General features: G+C 35.3%; 1 protein-coding gene across 1 annotated transcript in view; it reads left to right on the forward strand.

The window, feature by feature from the left end:
• Positions 1-10976: 10976 nt before the first annotated feature.
• Positions 10977-22523, forward strand: part of NALF1 (NALCN channel auxiliary factor 1) — a 20643-nt gene continuing 9096 nt past the window's right edge. The window contains exons 1-2 of the mRNA XM_042810332.1: positions 10977-11099; positions 20339-20510. Coding sequence (XP_042666266.1) covers positions 10977-11099; positions 20339-20510 — 295 coding nt within the window. The remainder of the gene's footprint in view (positions 11100-20338; positions 20511-22523) is intronic.

The following is a 22523-nucleotide window of genomic DNA, read 5'->3' on the forward strand; positions in this document are numbered from 1 at the left end:
TATTTTTTTTTCTCTGAAAAGTTATATTTTCTGTGTTTGGAATAGGTAAAAGCAAGACACGATATTAGAGGAACCTATTTAAAAATGCACTGTTGCATATTTCTGCTGTCTTTTGTTAGCTGGAACAAATGAGAAAAAAAAAAATCAAGTCAATGATTTGTTCTGTGCTTCAGTAAACCAAGAGATTAAATAACAATGTCTGTAGAACCTTTAAGATGTGTAAAACGATTTAAAATTGACAAAAAGTCAATGAATACATGTTAAGCAATTAATAATACTGAAAAACAATTAATCATATGTATAAAACTACATAGAAGCAAAAGCAATGTTCTTGGTTTCTCTTTAGCATTTCCTAGCAACTTTTTGTATGTAATTATTTGCCATCTTTCCTTCTGCATGCCTTCGCCTATAGACTATTTCACCATGAATAAGAACAGGATGAATTAATGCATTTACCAATGAAAAATAAAAGACACATTCATCACTGCACTGAGGATCATTCTTGCATTCTTGCCTTTGACTGTCCTTCATTAAAAAAACAAAAAACAAACAAAAAAAAAAACATTAATCAACTGTCTTTATTATAAGATTTGTCATCACGATAAAGCTAATATTAACGCATTTTAAATTGAAAATAAATAGCAGGGTAAACATTTATATACTGTGCTAGAATGTGAGAGCATACTATATGCTGTGATGTGTGTCATTGGCTGCTGTAGGCTGAATGCATTATCCTCAGCATTCTTTCGTGCATAAATCAGTGTAATTATTTAATCTTTAATTTTAAACAACTACCACTTTGGTATAGCTCCAGCATTTTGTTGTACAGGAGAGAAATGGACAGTAAAATTATTTCTGCATTTAACAAAGAGGACTTCCTGATGGGGAAAATTATATAGAAAATTTTTACAAGATATTACTTTGCACAGTTTGTCGCAAAGTCCTTGGCCTGTCTTTTAACAGGTCACGTTAAACTCAAAGGAGAATTGGCTTCCAAAAAGTTGTTCTTGATTTTGTGTTTACAGCACTTTTTGGAATTAAAGTTTACCAGTAATATTGGAGGTATGTCAGACAATTTCCAGCATGTTTTTGAGCTACTTAGCAGAAGATTAAAGTTATGGGCAAAAAGTACGTATCCAGATCTAAATTCACAGAACACAAAGTCTGCTTGCTTTTATAGATGCATGCTCTAACAAGCAGAGTTTCAAATAGTACAAGATTCAAAATGGTTACTTTTATCTATCATAGGCTTGATTTTTTAGGGACAATTAATGCTGCATTTCCCAACATCTGTTATTTCTGTGATTCATTCACTCCATGACTTATGGATGTAAGGCAAATCTCCTCAGTAAATCAATTTTTATAAACTTCCTTTATTTATGTGAGTCTATTTCTTATCTTTAGAATTAAAGGAAGTTTATCGATAAATTGCTTTAGTTATATCCCCTAATATAAGAATTTAGAGTAGGAGAGGATGATTTATCTACATTTCTACATACCTAGCAGAGAATAACAGGTTCTTTGAGCACGTGATTCATCATAGGAACCAATTTGTCTCCACTGTTACACGCACACACACACACACACATAAAAAATAAAGAAAAAAAAGAAGGAAAAAAAAAAAAGAAGAGAGACAGGCACCTGAAATGCATGTTAGTTTCATTCAGTGTTTTGCTCATGTCTTTATCTTTAACCCTGACATGCAAATACATCTTTGTTTGAGTAAAGAATAAGTCCTTCATTTGGAAACTAACGCATGATTTTCACCTACACTTCTGCTTAACATAAGCTTTTTTGCCATTGTTTTTTTTTCTCTCTCTCTTTAAAAAAGACCAAAGTCTGTTTTGTTGTTCTCTGTTTCTCATTTAGAATATCTTAGGCAAACAGAATTGAGGTGACCTGAAACTGGGTACAATACAGGTTGTAAAATATCACATGGTATTTTGAAGTTATGCTTGCAAGGAATTTAATACAGCTGCAGGAAAGAGGAAGAGATTATCATACATACTGTTATACATTTTAGGTCTTCTCAGCTTTTTCTTTCTCCTTCCCTCTTGTATCCCCCTACCTAATTCTACTAGGAGAACATACCTTTCCAAACAAAATAACACAGAAAAAAAAACAAAACACTTCTAGTCATAAGGGTTTGGATTCAGTTCATGAAACAGCTTTCACAAACCAATCCTCTCAAAAGGAGATTTGAAAATTCTACATATTATTCAGTTTGCAGTACCTCAATACAAACTTCTGGCACCAGGGACCACTTTAGTGACATGTAAAATAGTGGTGAGAACAGTGAGGCTAACAAATTTCATTTTTGAATTGCATCTTGGGACAGCTAAACAGCTGTACTGGAGAGAAGTTTTAGAGCTCTTCCACAGTGCAGGCTGCTTTGAACAGCAAAGTCACAATATTCCAAGTAGTCACACAGGATGGAAGGCCATGTGGAAGAACGTGTGGAGCCTTTAACCTTGAATGACTGTCTGATCAGGTCCTGCAGCACACCATTTCCTTGCAGAATCAGTCTTCAAAAGAGACACAAGCCTAGCTCTTCAAGATGTTTGAAACCAGGACTCCTTGCTCCCATCTTATCATATTTCGAGCTTTTCCTCTGTCTCAACAGCACATGGCTCCTCTAGCCTAGTACCATCTTTTGATAATACAGAAAAAATTTCATGCAAATAGATTTTCATTAAGGCCATTGCAAAAATAATTTTTTTGAACAATGTTGATATCATTACGGCTCCAAGTAATATAGAGATACGATATGAGATAAAATTGTTCTGTAAAGGGCTTGAGAAAAAAATGAATAAATAAATTTAATCTAGATAGTGCAGATGTGGCAGGAAAGAGTATAGTACCTGCTACAATGCACTCTAACAGAGTGATTTAACGATCTTCCGAAATGAGAATGAGAGACTGAACACTGTTCACCATCAACTACAATGCAATGTGGTATCCCAAATCACTGTATAATATTGCTGCATATATTGAAACTACCTCTTTATTTGAAGAGCAAAAGTTCTGAAAATAAACAAAGTGAAAGTTCCAGTTGGAGTCATACTTCTAGTTTTTATTAAAATGTTGAGGCCGCAGCGATAGCAACAAAATAAGTATATTAATTAACAACAGAATCATTGAAACTTAGGCTCCTTTTTTAGGGTGGCATCTTTGTTGTTTGCTTGTCTGTATTTTGACTTCTCTCTCAGCTGTATTTGTTTACAGTATTAAGTGGTCTAATTTTATGAACTTGTGGGAATTCTGTATCTATGGGGATTCTACCCTCATGATCAATTTGCCTATACAATTTTAAATATGTAATGGTTGCTTGCTATCTAAGGCTACTTAAATATTGTGTGTTTATCATCAGTGAAAAAGCAAAAGAAACAATAGTATGAAGACAAAAATATACACGTATATACATTACAGTTAACAAAGCATGGTGGTTGTGAACTGATTTAGTGAAAATAAGTCATTAAGAGAGGAAAGACAGCGGAGATTTGTCGAGTTTCCAAGTAGCTTGTTAGCATTCATGAGAGTAAATCTTCAGGAATTATCACATCACGCAGCTAGTTCATAGCTGCGGTGAGGGATGCTGTATGTCAATCAGTGGAACTGTAATAACCCCCTCCAAAAAGAGATGTCTGAGGCTGGTTCCTGAGATTAATCAACTCTGAAGAAATTCAAAATGCTGAATGTAAAGGAGCATGGGAGCTTAATATATTATTTTCTCATTCTGCTTAAGAAGAGAACTTTTTAAGATACGCAGGCTTGCCACTGTAAAGATTGTTGTTACTAAGGGTGAGATTCTCAGCATGAAGAAGAGAAGCTGATCACAATAAAGTTATTTGCTTCTGTGTTCTTTTCCAATCTATATTGCACAAAATATCACTGCATACAGAGCAGGCTGGCAGACAGCAATGCCTGTGCCATCTTTCCAAGATACCTTTGATATTTATAAAGATTCATTAAAAAAATAAAAAGAGAAAGAAGAAAACATGTCAATATGAGAAGAAATACAGCTTCATAAAAGGATAATTAACTAGGTCACAGGCTAGCAAAGAAAGTTCTCCAGTTATTGTATTGAGTGCGTTTAAGACAAATGCATTTTGGCAGAATCACATCAGAGCTACAACAAGTCTTGATACACAATCACACTATCACAAAATGACAGTAAAAAAAAACTTTAAAATAGCAGCGACTTCAAAAGTTTTCAAGCATCTAAACTTTCAAATAGAAATTTAGAAGTCAAATAATAACATGCAACCTAATTTTAACTAAGGGAATGTAGAAGTGTTATTGGCTCTGCATTATTTTCTTTTTCAAACATTGTCAGGGGTGGTCACAATGGAAACTTGATCTGTATTTCTGGTACTCCACCTGGTCAAAAGGCAGTGGCAAGTGGTCGTCTTGAGCCTCCAAATGCACAGGAATGCACAAAAACACTTAAAGCTTTCTTCACTTCTGATTCCTATGAAGTTTCTTCTCATATCTTTGCATGGATTACAGGATTACAGGTCCGACTAAACTGAAAATTAAGTTAGTAAAGACCTGACCTACCTTTACATCAGATCTGCCTTCTTCTGGGGCAAGAACTACTTGAGAGTCCTATGGAGAAGTACTTGGGGGTCCTGGTAGATGAGAAGCTGGACATGAGCCAGCAATGTGCACTTGCAGCCTAGAAGATCAACTGTGTTCTGGCTGCATTAAAAGAGTGGGGCCAGCAGGGAGAGGGAGGTGATTGTCCCCCTCTACTCAGCTCTTGTGAGGCCCCATCTGGAGTACTGCATCCAGATCTGGGGTCCCCAGCACAAGAAAGATGTAGAGCTCTTGGAATGAGTCCAGAGGAAGACCACTAAGAGGATCAAAGGGCTGGAGCACCTCTCCTATGAAGAAAGGTTGAGGGAACTGGGATTGTTTAGCTTAGAGAAGGCTCTGGGCCGACCCCATTGTGGCCTTCCAATACTTGATGAGAGCACATAAACAGGAGGGGGAACAGCTGTTTACATGAGTTTATAGTGATAGGACAAGGGGGAATGGTTTTAAACTGAGACAGGAGAGATTTAGGTTAGATATCATGAGGAATTTTTTCACACAGAGAATGATGAAGCACTGGAACAGGTTACCCAAGAGACTGTGATTGCCCCATCCCTGGAGGCATTCAAGGCAGTGCTGGATGTGACTCTGGGCAGCCTGGTCTAGTGGTTGTTGACCCTGCACATAGCAGGGGGGTTGAAAGTAGAAGATCTTTGAGATCCCTTTCAACCCAGCCCATTCTAAGAACATAGATGCACTATAGATGAGTGATAGCAGGAAAGTGCAACTAGCACTTACATGCAAGGAGGTTATTCTTATTTTAACAATGCCTGTATTTATGTTGACCCACAGTCAGCTTTGAAAAAAGTGGAGAAATTAGAGAATTTGAATCTGAACTAAGGATTCACATTATAAATAGTTAATCAATTTTCCTTTGAAGCTTATTCTTTGATATTTATATTTTGTAGAATACTTTAAGTTCACTTTCTAGTATAGTAAAATTACCTTCTCATTAGTAAACAATATAGGCAAATAGGACAAATGGTAATGTCTGCTTTTTTATAATTCCTACAGGCTTTGGAGAATATGTGTCAGGTGCTTAGTCAACAAGGCTTAGAAGCTAATGAAGCTTTCTGAACCTGTTGTGTGCTTCAGTGCACACACCAGTGAAAATGACACATGATTTATTCAGTGCTCATGCAATAAAATTAGAAATAATTCCCCAGAAGGCAACTGTCCACATGTAAACAGTCTGTCCCATACAGGACTTTATCAGCTAGCCATTCAATTCACAGTCTTGTTTAAAAGGTAGCCAGCAGTAATATATCTTGCACAGGAAGAAGCCAAAAAAGTTCAAAGAAACAGGTTAGATATTTTCCACTCTATAAGTCCAAAAAGTGAAAGATTTTCTTAAAGGATTTGATTACAATTATAGCACTAGTCTTTCAGTTAGCATCAATATGTATCAAAGCCAGCTTATTTACACCTGCATTTTAATTACCTAGTGCAGTAGTTCTCCTAAAACACGAATGCCTTTTTATATAGGTGAGAAATACTACACTGTTTTCAGAGAGTTAGTCTACCCTTAGAAAGTACATATATATTTGGTACAGATATACTCTGTGAAGATCTTCAAAAAATATTTTTTCTGCTCTATAAATGCACAAGGGAAAATATTAGCTTACTTTAGAAAGATCATTCTCTGAATCTTAATTTCTCAAACTCATGAAATATGCTTGTATGGCGAAAGAATACGATGACACAGCCTTCTAATGGAATACGAGTACTATGGAGCAACAGCCGTTACAAAGAAAGAAAATTAGCTCACACCCTTTAATCACCAGTAACAGCTCAAGAGGAACACAATCACCATTTAGAGATACTGTTCCCTCAGCTGCTAAGCCTTAAGCGAGGGTTCCGGTCACTCAGGTGCATTGCCTTCACCTCCAGTTGAGCTCCATGAGTTAGCAACACCTTCTCACCTGGTGCTCAACCATTGGTTCAGGCTATGACCTCACAATTCCACTGCAGTATTATAACGGGTGTCAAAATCAAGCACTATATAGAGAAATTGAGGACTTTTTCTTTTTCTGCTGGCTTTTGGCTGTAGGGCATCAATAGAGATCAGAAAAGCCAGTAATGTGCCTAGGTGACAAGAAGGCCTATGGTATCCTGGCTTGCATCAGAAATAGTGCAGCCAGCAGGAGCAGGGAAGTGATTGTTCATGTGTACTTGGCACCAGTGAGGCTGCATCTCATATATTATGTTTGGTTTTGGGCCCCTCACTACAAGAAAAATGGTGAGGCCCTGGAGCATATCCAGAGAAGGGTAGTAATGGTAGTAAGGGGATTGGGAACTGAGTTTGTTTAGTCTGGAGGACTCTCAAGGTGACTTTGTTGCTCTCTACAACTACCTGAAAGGAGATTGTGGTGAAATGAAGGTCAGTCTCTTTTACCAGATAGCTAGCACAGGACAAGGGGTAATAGCCTCTTGTTGCACTATGGGGAGGCTGCGATTAAATATTAAGAAAATTTTCTTGGAAAGACTGAGGCATTGGAACAGATTGCCTGAAGAGAATTTGTATTCTATGTGAATGTGCCACCATCCCTGGAGGTGTTCAAGAAGCTTGGAACTGTAGCACTGAGGGATGTGGTTCAGTGGACATGGTGTGATAATCTTCATGATCATTTTCAATCTTAATGATTATATGATTATATGATTGAAGGAGGGAAGATTTCGGTTGGATGTTAGGGGGAAGTTCTTTACAAGGAGAGTGGTTAGCCCTGGAATGGGCTGCCCAGGGAGGTTGTGGATGCCCCGTCCTTGGATGTGTTCAAGGCCAGGTTGGACGGGGTCCTGGGCAACCTGATCTGAATGTGTGTGTTTGGTGGCCCTGCTAGGCAGGGGGGTTGGAACTACATGATCCTTGAGGTCCCTTCCAACCCGGGTGATTCTGTGATTCTGTGATTCTGTGATTCTGTGATTATTATGATCAATCTTATGATTATACAATCTTCTCTAAAATGCTCATTTTATAGATCTTTCCCCAAAACTGAAGTTTCCCTGTATTACTGAAGTTTCATAGCTTAACTTCTTTCTTCAGAGGCACAAGACAAGAAAATACTGTTGGATTTTCTCTAATTTTATGTCACCATTTTGAGGTGGGATTAGTTATTTCTATGTAGACTATTCCAGGTGAGTGTGGCATTGCCTATGCAGGAGATTCTTCTTCTGTTTCATTTCCCAGCGTTTATGCATGCATCTATTGCCAACCCCAACATCTGGCTGGCAAATCATATACAGGATATAAGATCTCTCTTGGTATATAAATATTTCTTCTCATTGGAAAGTTTCATTTTGTTAAATTCTTTAGTAACAAACTTCGTTCTTCATTCGGAAAGTTTTTGGTTCTGATGAAGTTAGTAGTATACTTTTTTTTTTTAACTTCTTTTCATGCACTTGATTTCTTGTTGCTTAACCTTCTTCTAATTCACTGATACATTGCTGAATGAAAAGATAGCTTGTATGAAAACCTGAGGCACCTTGCTTTTGACCTTCTGTACTGATGAAAATTGACTACATTTTCCCTCCTTTTCTTTCCCCTTACTACATTCATATACATGACTGTATAGCACTCTCAAACAATAACAGCTTAATCAGCTTAATTTGTTTACTTCCTTTTTCAGAGACCTTGTTAATGTGTCTTTGAAGGGCTAAATAAACTGTCACCAGGATAATATTTTCACTTTTACAATTAGGAAGAATTCTAATTCATTAGAGAGAATTTACCTTTGCAGAACTCAGTCTGAGTAGCCTTTCTCATATGACCGTTTTCAAATTGTTTTATTGTTCCACTTTTAAATATTATTATAACCAACTTATTAGCTTCTAAATATGCCTGTGGCTTACTTGTCAGAGAGTCTCTGAATGATTCAGGGAATCATTCTGAAATATAAAGCAGAATATTTTCTACTTTCAAGTAATCTAATATAGTATGCCTTTTTAATCAGACTGTATAATTTTTGGCGTTTCTGGTGCTTATCTCTCAAGTTTTTTTATAGCTTTGCAATGTTATATTTTAATTACTGAACAGAGTGTAGCAACAACAAATGAAAGTAAGTGTGGAGGGCAAACCTGCATTTCATTTTTTCTTTTCCTGATGTTAGAGACCTGTATAAATTGTTAGATGTGTCAGCAGATAATTACATTCAGACTTGACCTCACGTAGCATATAAAATCATCTGAGTAAAAGTAAATAGCTGAAAATCTGAGAGCAGAACACTGGTTCAAAGAGAAAAAATATCCCTGTAAAACATCTGAAAGAAATACCAGTGTTGCACCACTCAAGCAATCCTTCATGGGGAGGGAAAAAAAAAAAAAAAAAAATGCTACTAACAAGCTATTGCAATGATGAACTTAAGTATGTATAATGCCATAAAACTAATTTGTAAGTGATTTAGTGCTTGCATCACAGTGCCATCTTGTTTCAGTTGTGTAATACTTCTGTGATATCAATCACAGGAAGAAAGACTGTCTTTTCAAATGCCATTGTTGCATATCTATCAGCAAAGGAATACAAGTGAAAGGTGAAAAACTCTGAGTCCAATACCCTGTGATTCTTCCTGAGATGGCATTACATGCATCAGAATGTTTACAAAGACACATTATACATTAACTGATGTTAATGCATAATGTATTAATATAAGAATATATAACGTATATATATACATATGTTTAGGTAAAATGTCTGAAATTTTGAAAGCAAAATATAATCCAATTATATCAAATATAAGGAACTTTCTAGCAAGTACTGCATGCTATTTTATTGAGTTCTCCACAGATACTTCATAAGCAATGAAAGCATTGTGATACTTCAAATGATAATACTTATTTTAGATTTGAGACAATTAAAGATTCTGACAAAAAAACAAGAGCTGTTTCTCTTAGCAAAACCAGCAGCAAGTACGGCCTCTTACAGAGTAGTGTCACATCCATCATACAGCTAGGTAAGGATTGTTTGGTGTGCTGAAAATGATACCTAGTGTGACCCATCTCATAATTACCACCTCAGAAGGTTTCCTGAGACTGATGTACAAACTCTTTCTCTAGACTAAGTACATAGAATCAAGCTTCACTGTTAGATAGACTTTTTGAAGAAGAAAATTGTCATACATATTGTGTATACTGTTTAAATCAGCTATTTCTTCTGTGGAAGTGAATTTTAATGCTGAAAGCCTTTTTTTTTCTTTTTTCTTTTTTCTTTTTTCTTTTTTTTTCCCCAAAAGGAATCACTGAGCAATTATAGATTTTCTCTAGAAAATCTAGGAGTACAACAGTTGAAAAAAAAATCAAACCTATTATTTTTCCTGTGAACTGCCATGTTCACGGATCTAACATAATAACACATTCGTCCACTGATAATGAAAAAATAGTTTGAAGAAAGAGGAGATAAAGTAAGGAAACATATAGGGAGTGAAAATAACTGTGTAATATTCACATCTTGTCAGCTAGACTGAAATGAACATGATCCACATAGGCAAAATACATACTTATGTAAATTCTGCCAGAAAGGCTTGACAAGGTTCATTGCTTCAAAGATGCTGGAAAATAATGATTTTGTTTTACTATTTATTCATCAGTTTTGATCCTGCACCCATGACTCGGTCGTGGTCTGTCTGTTGAACAATCAGTGAAACATATTGCAGCTTCTATGAGTACTTCAAGCCCATCACTAGCAGTAGCTGATGGCTGTAAACTAATCCCATTATTCAGAAGTTCCTAAAGCTAATCTTCTACTACCAAGTCTCAAATCTCAAGGTTTAAAACTAAGGCTTTTTTAAAATGGTACCTATCTCATACTGTCCTGGGAAGGGCCAGATGAAGCCAGTCTTACATTCTACATCAGATCTGGCAGATCTGACATGGACATGACTTGTCCTCAGTGGAATCAATATCCCATCTTCATATTTGTTTTTTTTTTCTAGTTGATCAAGAATCAAGATTAATAGACTTAAAGAGGTAAAGAACAACTACAAATTTGGGGAATATAAGAGATGCATTTGATTTTAAACTGAAAAAATATTGTAAGTCTTGGTAATTGACTAAGCATTTTTGGTGTTAACAGTGCTTGAGAAATTCCACTTTAGTCTCCAAATGTCAGCAATAATATTTGGTAATAATCAGGCAGCTCCTGGAGTTTGAACCTTAGAGGAGTCACAGTCCTCATGCTCCGGTAAGCACCACATAAACTAGCATTCAATGCATTTCTCAAAACTTATCATTGTGAGACTATACAATAAAAAAAAAAAAAAAAAGAAAAAAAAAAAAAAGAAACAAAAGGAAGATAAACAGACTTTGGTTAAAATATTGAAGTCTTGTGAATATTGTATTGTGTGGTGTAAGAACTCTGAATGCTAAGCTTGCATAAGTGAGCTACCACTATGGACCATCCTGCAACGTATGTATGGATCCTTAGGCAGACATTTGATGCTAACAGCAACTCTGGGAAAGCAGATTTTGTCTCAGACACTTTGCTGATAATTGCAAAACTGGAAGGTGACATGGTAAAAGATATGTGCAAGAAGTTGTCTTGTTGCTCTGTAATCTCCAGCTACTCCTTTGATAACATGCTTCACATCTGTTGTGGCCAATGGCACACTATTTCTATGCATATCAGCCTTTTAAACTTACCTAATCTGCCTGGAATTTTCAGCAGCTATCACAAGTTGGTTGGAGGTCCTCTGGGCCCATTCATATTGTCTTTTCTGACCAGTAATGGAGATTTGTGGGCAGAAAAAGCAAGGATGTTAATTTGAGGATACAAGGGATATATATTATAATATATATATATATAGTCTTGGCCTCCTTGGTAGACTGCTAGCCAGCAGTATCAATCATCTGAATAATGTCATGATGATCTGATTTATATAGATTACCATCACTTTAACAGTGCTGAAGAGCAGAGTTGAGCACAAAGACTTTCCAGCCTTGACAGGTCACTTGGTTCATGAATGCAGATGTATTTTTAGAGTGGACTGTAAAAGTTTAAATCAGGTCCCTGCCCACTGCAACTGACTTGAAGCCAATGGGTGTAGATCTTCTAGAAGAGATAATCAGACTCCTTAAGGATTATTCGTTTGTTTTTTATTTATTGTTTTATTATAATCATATCTCCTCATTTGTGGATTTTCATATGTTAACTGAGTAGATGAAATACCCTTTACTTTTTAATTTTAAATACTTCTAACAGGCTCTTATTTCTGCAATGAGTTATTTAATTTTCTATTTCTTTTAAGCTTACCTGAAGGGACCTTTATGAATTTCAAAATAAGGTTTCTTTACAATATTAAGTAAATCTAAGACTGAATTCTAACTCATATGATGAATTTGAGGATATTTCAAAACACCAAAGTTAACAATTATGATGATCCCAGCTGACTGGATAGCTAACCATTAGAAAGTTAGAACTGGTGAATCTGAGTTTTGCTCAATATCTATTCTATCTATTGATAGAAAGATAGATAGAAATAGATAGATATTTTCTATAATATCTATTTTTATCAGTATCTATTCACAGCAGAAGCTTAGTTTGTTTTGGCATATGGGAACGTTGCAGATTTCTTCTCTATCTATGTATAATTTCTTCTAAAGACTAGAAAAGTGATGGGGAGGCACTGATGCCATCTCCTCTGTAGTAATTTCTCCATAATCAAAGAAACGTATTTGTATCAGTAGTCAGCATATTCGCATTTTTTTGGTTGTCTTTAAAGACCTTTAAAAATCTTTATTAAAAAAGATGCATGTGAAACAGTTTGTCATTTCTCTGGTTTGTATTTAGGTAAAAGAAATTTTGTTATGCAGTATACGAATTGAAGATCAACAGTGTTCTGGCAAACAATTTCAACTTTAGTGTACCTGTTCTCTATATTCAAGCAAATTAGTAGGCATCTTTCAAAATAAATTATATAAAATATTAAATTTTATTTTCCAGGTAAAAAAGGTGCTCAAGGAATGGTTTGAATGTTGTGTTGAGGGATGCTTTAGTGAGAACTATTGGTGATAGGTGGCTGGTTGGACTGGATGATCTTGTTGGTCTTTTCCAACCTTGGTGTTTCTGTGATTCTGTGAAAATAGAAAAAGAAGCAAGGCTACCTATTTAATTTACTTTCATTTAAGAACCAATGAGAGGCTTTGTCTCTTAAAATGTTTCATTCTCTGGCATCAAGGTAAATATTAAACTATTTATATGATGTTATTCAACTATGCAGATACAGACGGTATTATTTGCAATAAAATAGAACTAAAAACAAAGGTCAGAATACCCACCAGACAGCTGTGTTCATTCCCAAATTGCTGTAAATTTCAGACATAAGTTTCCATAATATGAAACAGACTTTCTCATTTCCTACTGTGGTCTTCTAACACAAGGAATTGAAAAAATACACAGAATGTATTTCTATTCTACAGGAAGCTCAGATTGTTAATGTGTTTTCATTCTAGATCAACTAAAAACAACAAACATTTTGAATTTTCTACAAAATCATGTGTATATGTGTTTGTACGTGTGCTTGTGTATATTCATTTAAAAACCTACTTTTCCACAAAGCAGAACATCTTTGTGTCAATACTGATGTAATAAAATGCAAGAGTATGATGTGTATTTGAATAAATGCTTAGTGAGCGATGTTTGTCTGAATAAGAGGAATGATAATAGTTTATGTGGAAAAAAGATATTTGAACCATACAGAAAATAGAACTACACCAAAGTTGTTTAGTATTAGCAGTACTGAAACAAAGTGAAAATGCTAACATTTTTGTCTTACTATTATTATTATTGTCTATTGAAAGTATTTGGGGAAATTAGCCCATTCCTGTGAAATATCTTACTCTCAACAACCCATATATTCCAAAATCACATTTTTTTATATGTTCTACGATGATATTTAATCACCAGACTGTACCACTGGCTCTCATTGACAAAGGTTCTCAAACAAAGGTCCTCATCTTGTTATTATATGCACTCATTATTTCTGTGCTACCTTTGTTATCCAGCTCTATTCTGAGGCTGCCCATCACCTCAGAGCAGAACTGATAATGAAGGTAGGGAGAAGTGCCACCAACAGTCCCACAGCTCTGCTATACAGGCTATCCATAAAAGGTGTTTTATTGTTCTGCAGCATGCATGCAAAATGTAGTTTTCGTAAAGTCAGACAATCTTTCGTGTTCAAAACTGACAAAATTCCTGAGGGGTTCACATTTGTAACACTACCCTTGTCAGACTCAATCAGATCTTGTAACAGCCATCTTTATTTCAGCTGCATAGTCTAGAAAAAAGCACTCTTTAGCTATCTAAAGAACATCTGCTTGTAAAACATGGTATCTTAGGACCTGATGCACAATGATGCACAAAGCAGACACTGAGAGCAGCCTCTGTATTTTGTAAAGAAGAAGCATTGTCACTCAAACCAATGCACAATACCCTATTGATCTAAATGTAAAATTATTTTCAGAGAATGCACTACACAGACTGGGTTAGCTGGTAGGTGACAGTAGCTATTCTCTGATGTGAAACATGCATAAGATTTAAAGTGGAAAATGAATTTAATTTTACAGTAGAAGTTTTACCTCAGAAAGAAAGGAGGTGTGCTCCTCTGAAGTTTCTCATTGCAAACATGATAGTCATAACTACATCAAGATCTAATCCCTTTATTTACTATGCAATCTTCAATATAATCATCTTTGGCCAAAATTCATGTCCAGGTTCTGATTGGGAAAGTGGATGTATTTATTTGGTCAAGAAAAGTTTTGTGTTCACTAGACTTTGTCAACAGGTTTTTCTCCAGTTCTTATTGGCAACGTCATGGTTTATAAAGAGAACTAGTATTATTTTTAACTCCTGAGTATACCTGGTGGCCCACAACCTTAAAGCTAAATGAAGCTAAAATGAAGTAAAAGAAATTATGTTGAAGTAGAAATTTTTAAAATGTTTCACAGAAAGCTAGAGTTGGAAATTAGATGAGACAACGTTATGTCACAGAATAGTACACTGAAACAATTCACATAAATGGGGAAAAAAAATCAAATAAAATCAAAGTAAAAGATTTAAACACAAATCCTAACTAGGAATGCACTTAGAGTGCTTTTAAATAGCTCATACTTTCCTAGCTCTATGACTTGGGCATTTGGTTTGACGTGCAAAGAAAGCATCGCTCATTGCCTGCAAGCAGTATGCTGCATATCAAAACGTGGGGTTAGCTTTGGCTGAAGAAAATCATATGTTAAGACTGAAGCTGACAGGATGAGAAAAGGGAACTTTACTCTTAGCACAGAGCTTATTCACTGCTGTTGTTAGTGAATTAGCATGGGATGCAAACTGCTGGAGTAGAACAGAGAAAGTGCATTTCTAGGTTTAGTTCTGCTGAAAAAGCTCAGTTTTCTTAGTTGTGCACTGAATATTCTCAAAAAAATCAACTGATTAATCAGTCACAGCCTGAAGTACATCTCAGTATATGTAAAGACTCCAGAATTTAGCTCAGAATATTCACAGGCTTTTTAGTTGTTGACCTGGACTGGTATCACCATTTTTCATTTTTTTATCTCAGTACATTTTCCTGATGTGTTTGGTAATGGTAATGAACAGTATGACTCTGAAGTTCACGAAGGTTCTTTTCCTTTTCAACTGGTATGTGAAGTTATTCAATTTTTCTTTGTTTGAAGCCTTAATTTTTGTACTAATGAATGAGTATGGTTGCAAAACATCAGTGTAAAGCAGTTAAAATTAAATTCATAATGTTTACTATTTTGAGAGACAGTTTCTGCTGTGACTTCTCTCTTCCTACCTTCTTTCCCTCCCACCATCTTCCACCTCTACACATTGACTTGCCGAAACTGTATATTTGTGATGTGTGCATGGCATTTTTCCTGCTTCCAGATTTTGGCTTGAAATTTGATCAGTAGAAATAAAATGAATGTAATTAGTGAATTAGTCTGGCTAATTAAAAACATATTTTTATCACTTTATTATTTATTCCTTAAAAATACCAAGGTTAGCCTGATCTCCATAATCTGATTTGTTTGAGTACTTCCCTTTTGTGCTCCATTCCATGCTAAAAACAAAACAATACAAAAACAGAAGAACACGTGTATTTTTTCCCATTCTACTTACAGTTCGCCAGACTTCTATTAGCAACTATTTTTTATAGACTTTCTTCATCTCATAAAAAAAAAACTGAAACCCAAGCCATTTTAAATACTATTCTGTACTGTACGCATGCAACGTAAACAAGTTTGTAAAATGCAGATGACATAATTTAAGAAATCCAAAAATTAAGGAGTGTATTAGTTTTCTGTTTGTTTTTAGTGAAATTTCTAGAATTCACAAAATATGTATTAATAAAAATGATGTTTTGACATCTGATGGTTTGGTTTTTTGTCACTAAAGATTTCCTCTTGTTTCTTGAAATTTCTTATTTTTTCTCTATAATTTGTATACTTTTTCCAATTTTGTAAGACAGTTTAGGTCAGTTCTTGCTTAAGAGTTTGGTTTTATTTGCATTATTTTCTTCTGTTATCACCAAGAATATCTTAAAGTGCCCATACTGGATATTGTTTTTACAGCCCTTCTTTCCCCCTCAAATGTAGTCCAAGATACAATTTATTGACTTGAATGTTTAGAAAGTGCATTTTTGGAGGGACAGTGATTTTGCTCTGGGAAACTTAATGTGAAATATGTAATATTTTCTCTGCTTCTGGCTATTTGATCGTGGTCTTCTCTCCTCCCCACCTTCTGAGAAAGCAAACAGCACATAGCACAGTGAAAGAAGAATGTAGTATCTTAATATCACGTAGGATCAAAACCATTGCATAACATCCTGAAATAGAAAACATATAGGAAATTAAGGAAAATAGTGAATAAAAATGTGCATTTTTGATTTTTTCACTGGCTCCTAATTTTACTAAATTCCCCTTTTCAGAGCAAGTCATTTTCATCTATTTTTAATGCTTTGGAAGCTTAGTATCAAGACGTTTCTCACTCTTAAACATTTTCCTGGACGCAATAAGTCAGACCAGTTTTTTCCTATATGACTACACATACACACCTGTTGACGCTTCAGTGTAGGTGGCATTGATTTTGCCAGCTCAGGAAGACAAAGATTTTATTGTTCAAAAGTCCTCAAACAAGATCTATACCTTTTCTCAATCACACATAATTTACTGAAGTCATTTGGAAGACTTCCCATACATGCCAGTTAAGTATGAAAAATATTCAATAGATAAATTATTTATCTGCCTCAACATGCCATAGTTTACGTAAGAAAGAAAGAGAATATTCTGTTAATGTTTGAATTGAGGATGTATTGCTTGCTAGGCTGCTAGATTGCAAGCATGAACTATTGTCACGGAACAAAAGGCAGGAGAATTTTATATTTTAATAACAAATATCCTTTCTTCCATTCTTTAAAAGAAAGTGTGGGAGTACTGCCTTTATTTTTCACACATATATGAATTACTTCAACACAGTAAATGCTATCTTGAAATCCAACAATGAGAGGAGCAAAAAAGGCCAGGCAGAAGTAATATTTAATTACAGAAAGCACAGAAAGACAAGGGAAGGAAAATGAAGCTGCACTCAAAATGGTCATATACAATTTTTTTTTTTTTTTTTTTTTGCTTCAGTCAGATAAAAAAAATGCACCATTTACAAGATATGAAAAATTTTACATATGGCATATCACTATTTTTACTCTTTGTAGATAGAAACATGCCGAAAGTGACCTGGGAAAATGTTTACAATAACAAATGCAGTGAATACTTTAAAATGCTTTATATGAAATGCACTTTAAGAGGAGAATTATTGTGATTATAAATTTTTTTATTTAGTCATTTATGCCCTTTTAGAAAGGAAAAACATCCACATACCAAAACATTGTTATTAAAGAACCTACTGTATTCCACACACAAGCCAATATGTATTTTCATTTACAGTTTCAGCCCTAGTTATACAGAGCATGTTTTAAGACTCTGGAAATCCGCAACTGGGATTTTGTAGGAGATTAAGTACAATTCCTAGCCAATCAAAATCTATACTTTCTGGGGCATAAGAAAAAATAGTGCCTGATCAGAGTGTATAGTATCTGTTTTACTATTTGGAAAAATTCAAGTATATTTCATTAAATTTCAGTTCCAAATGACAGACTTCTACGATTTAAGTAAGGAAACCCCCTCTCACTACTTTTGATTAAAAGACCGAAAAAAACCAATCTTAGACTCCTCTGGATCTACTTACATCAGTCAACTATGGAGCTGATACAAAGACTCACCTGTTTAGATACCAGTTAGCCCAGCACAGTTCATCTGCAGACATGGATGTTTTTTTCCCGTTTCTCTGTAAAACAGCGTGTGCTGTTCTACCATGCTTCTTCCAACTATTCCTTCATGACAGGTCACAGGCCTGGATTGGTCTGATAAAAACTGAATGGCTTGTAGGAATGGCTGAAGACTATTTTCAACACATCCTCTGGAACCTCACTTCCTACTTGGAGATCTTAGGGTGTTCCATAGATTTAAACTCTCCTGTAAACTTGAAGTTTATTTTGAAAAAGCATGAGAGTAGAATAGCTAATAATGTAGCCTTGTTAGCCATAAAGAGAGCAAAAGAGGACCAGCTTACTAAAAAATCTTGACATAGATTGTCAACAAGGTTGAGAGGGACTGTAATTAGAAAAAATTACAGAGTGGGAGACACTTATCTGAGAAACAGATCTTGGAAACTTATATACATCATGCATTCTTTAAAAATAGGGACAAGAGTTCAGGTGCACATTTGAGCTGAAGCTGAGGACTTGTGAATAGGAAGATTATATATACAATCTGAGAATTTATACATTAAAATGTTCATAGAAAACTGTTACTCCATTATTTATTGTTTTTTTAATAAAAATTTCCTATCCTGATTAAATAGACAGTGCATTTGCTTGTTTTCTGATTACCTTGTATGGTGACCTGTTAAAAACACTCCCTTTAAACTGATGTCAGTTTTTAAATATTATACACAAACCAACTTACTACTCTTAAATTTCTCTTATATAGATCCATAGTAAACAGATCTAGCTACACAGAGATCAGGAAGGAACTGTGAATATTTATCTCTTATCAGAGACAGAGCTCCTGTCTCCAACCAAGAGATTTTACTCAATTAAAAATATTTTGCTCAATTAAAAATAAAAATAAAAACCTTTCTTTATTTTATTTTATTCAATCAACATAGCAAGTGAAGCATTAAAATTGTGAGGGGAGATACAGTCAACAGTGGGAATACCACTTATTGTTTAGAAGTGAGTTTATTTAACAACAAAAACCACACACATCATTTAATTCCCCTCATTAATCATTTATTGTGGATAAAAATCCTGCTAGCAACTAAAATTGAATTTGTAATGAAAAACTCTTGCTCTACAGAGTGCAGTAGGCAAAAACTACTGTAGAGAGATAAATGTAAACTATAGGTTAATGATAGAATCTCCACTTTATCACCTACTAACCATACCCACACCTGTTACTGTTGCAAACAAAAGTTTGTGATTCTGAGATGTATGCTTTCAAATTAAGTACAATACTTACACTAGTAAGAAGTATAACTGATGAGAAACAAGCATGCAGAAAACAAACAAAACCCTCTGCTAGATTGCTCCACTCAGGTATCAGGTTTTGTTTTTTTTTTTTTGGGGGGGGGGGGGTGTTGTGTTTTTTTTGTTTTTGTTTGTTTGTTTGTTTGTCTCTTTAATTGGGAATAAGCATAGAAAGATGGAAAATATCCAGTTTTCTGAATTATTTTTAAATTATTTTGGGGGTATTACAAATGAATGCAGACAAGATATTTTCATTCTATAACAGCCTAGACAGCAACTATCTAGCCAGTAAACTAAGTACTTCAGAATAGATAAGTGAAGAACAAAACTGGGAAGCAAACTCCTCTTGTACATGGTGGTTCCACCACCTTCATAGGCCGCTATCCAATGTACTTTTAAATGATCACGTTATGCCTTCCAGTGTACAAAAGACTAATTTAATTCCTGTGTCTAAGATCTTTGTTGAAAAGGAAAGGAAAGTAAAATCAACATGTTTATTTTGCTTTCCTTCTAAATTGTGATAATAATAGCAGAAGTAATCAGAGGTCCTGCAACCATGGTTACGCACTGTCAGGTGACATCAATGCGTTCCTCTTTGCTCCAGATGTAGGCATTGGTCTACATTCATTTCCTAGTCTACAGCTATTGCTGTTCGGGATCCCTAATGTGTATTTCCATGCTGTGGATTTGCTAGGGTGTTATTCAAAGGGAAGCAGCACCATCTATTGCAACCTGAAAACTTAGCTCTAGACAATATCAAGAACAGGGCTGGCCTGAGTTTAGTTTGAAACTACTACACTTATTTATCTTTAAAAGCTTCTTTTCCATCCCTCACTAGCTACTGATTATGGTTTGTATCTCATAAGGTACAGGGACATGGGTGTGTGACGTGTTCATAATAAAGATATGCATCTAAGAGAAGAAAAAACTATTTATGAACTAAGAAAATAATAACATTTGCCTAATCTTGAGTGACTGTTTCTTTAAATACTTGGCTGGAATTTTCTTTTTTGAAGTGAGAAGATAGTCAAAAGTTAAAAGTGTGTTTTATGCAGATGAGTGTCGCAAAATTTGCTTTCAGAAGCAGCGTTAATGTAGATGTGCAGTTCAGTATGTTCTAATAATGAAAGTGCTATTGTCATCCATCTATACTTCTGATTCTTCTCTTTTTCCAGACTGTCTACAAAGCCTGGCTCTGTTCCCAGTATTTTGAAGTCACACAGTTTCACTGCAGCAACAGAATTCCTTGCAAGCAATACTGTTTGGAGGTTCAAACAAGGTGTCCCTTTATATTACCAGACAATGATGATGTCATCTACGGAGGACTATCAAGTTTCATCTGTACAGGTATAGTATAGAAAAGCTAATTTCACTTTTTTTCATAAATATAAATGTGAAGGAGAATTTGAATATGTTTCCTCCTATCGTTTCAATTATGAGAAACAAGGTGTTCCTCGTAACAAAGAGGAGTTAACTAGATCAATCTATGCCTGTGACAAAGAGCAGTAGGATCCTGCCCCCCTCCCCCCACACACCTTGGCCCCACAAAATGGAAAGGAAGGAAGGAAAAAAAACTGTGGCAACGATCTATGGAGGAAAACCTATTTTACTAACTATGATATTGGAATGCAAGATAACACAATATAATACAATCTAATTGAAATTGAGACTAATAAATCAAATAAGATAGGAGAGAGAGTTCCTGAGACCTAGTCAAACCTGAAAAGCTTGGAACGGCTAGGAAAGCACCCTCCAGTACCCACTGCCAGGCAGTAAGAGAGCGCCCCACCTGGAAGGGCCAGATCCCGTGACTGCTGTAATGTGCAGGTACCTGGAATTGGAGCATTAACACCTTAACTCCCAGTGCACTACATGATGTTATGATGTGGAATACTGAAAAACAAAACATAAAATCATGACAACATCTCTGAGGTCCTAGGATTTGAGCCAAGATTTATTTTGCACATTTGTGTTTCAGCTTACCACACTCATTACCTTTATAAAACAATATTATTAGAATAAATTTGTTATGGTTATTTTTCATGCTATGCAATTTCACTGAGGTTATTTGTAGCTCGGTTTAATGTAAGAATCAGAAAAAGAAACAAACTCTGTTCTGAAATATTCAGAAAAAATGAGAAATATGAGGTCAGTTTTTACTATTTTCAACTTTCTTCACCTATATTCCTATGTCAGATAAACAAAGGATCTGAGATGCAGTAATAAAAAATGTGCAGTAGCTCTTGGCTGGTAAATATCTAAGGAAAGGCTTTTCGCTAGTGAAGAATTTTAAGAATCAGAGCTTTCCCTGTACAGCACTCATCTTTTGTTTTCTTCTTGACTCTAGTTAGATTCTGAGAAGATTTGAATTTTAAAAAATCATTGTTAATATAGGTGGGTGTCCATGGATTGTTTAATAAATCTTTTTTTTTTCCTTTAACATTCCTTTGACATTCCAGAGAGAATATGATAGGTAACAAGCAGGTATATAACAGGTACATCAGAATTATTTATTTATTTGTTTGTTTGTTTCGTCGGGCTCGATTGGGATTCATCACACTGAATTTCTGGTGCTAATAGATCAACTGAGAATTCAGAATCTATTCAGGCATCTTATTCCCACTTAATCAATCAAAAGACTTTTGGCAATAAAATCATTTGACATCTTGGTCTGAATACCTACAAATATACCGAATTAACTTTAAAGTAGGACTGCATTGCAAAGCTTGATGCACATTCTATGTACAATCTATGTACTAATCACAGCACAGTCAACTGATCAAAAGATGTGATTCTCCCACTATATTTATTGGTAGTGTTGCTTCAATTTGAATATCTTGTGCAGTTCTATGCCAAAAAAAAAAAAAAAAGAAATTGTTATTAGGATACTTTAAAATATCCAGAAGGCAACAAAGATGGTTGAAGGGCTGGAATTTATGTTCTGTGAAGAGAGGCTGAGGATACCTGGGTTGTCTGGACCAGAGAAGAATGAGAGACCTCATTTGTCTGTGCAGCTCTTTGAGGAGGGAAAGCACAGAGCGATATGTAGGGCTTTTCTCCCTGGTCACTAATGTAGCAGAACATACAGAAACAGCACAGAGCCTCACTAGAGGAGGTTCAAATTAGATATTAAGAAAATTTTCTTTACTGTGAGAGTGGTCAAGCACTGGCACAAGCTTCCTAGAGATGTGGTTAATGCTCCATGCCTGTCATTTTCCAAGTGGCATTTGCACAGTGGCCTCAGTAACATGCTTTAACCAGTTAGCCCTTCAGTGGTTAGGAAGTTGGTCTAAATGAAGATCTCTTCCAACTGAATTCTCCTCTCCTCTCCTCTCCTCTCCTCTCCTCTCCTCTCCTCTC

This window comes from Centrocercus urophasianus, unplaced genomic scaffold (genome assembly GCF_019232065.1).
Source record: "Centrocercus urophasianus isolate 14NV4802_14NV808 unplaced genomic scaffold, USGS_Curo_1.0 seq_12, whole genome shotgun sequence".
In the NCBI taxonomy this organism is placed as follows: domain Eukaryota; kingdom Metazoa; phylum Chordata; class Aves; order Galliformes; family Phasianidae; genus Centrocercus; species Centrocercus urophasianus.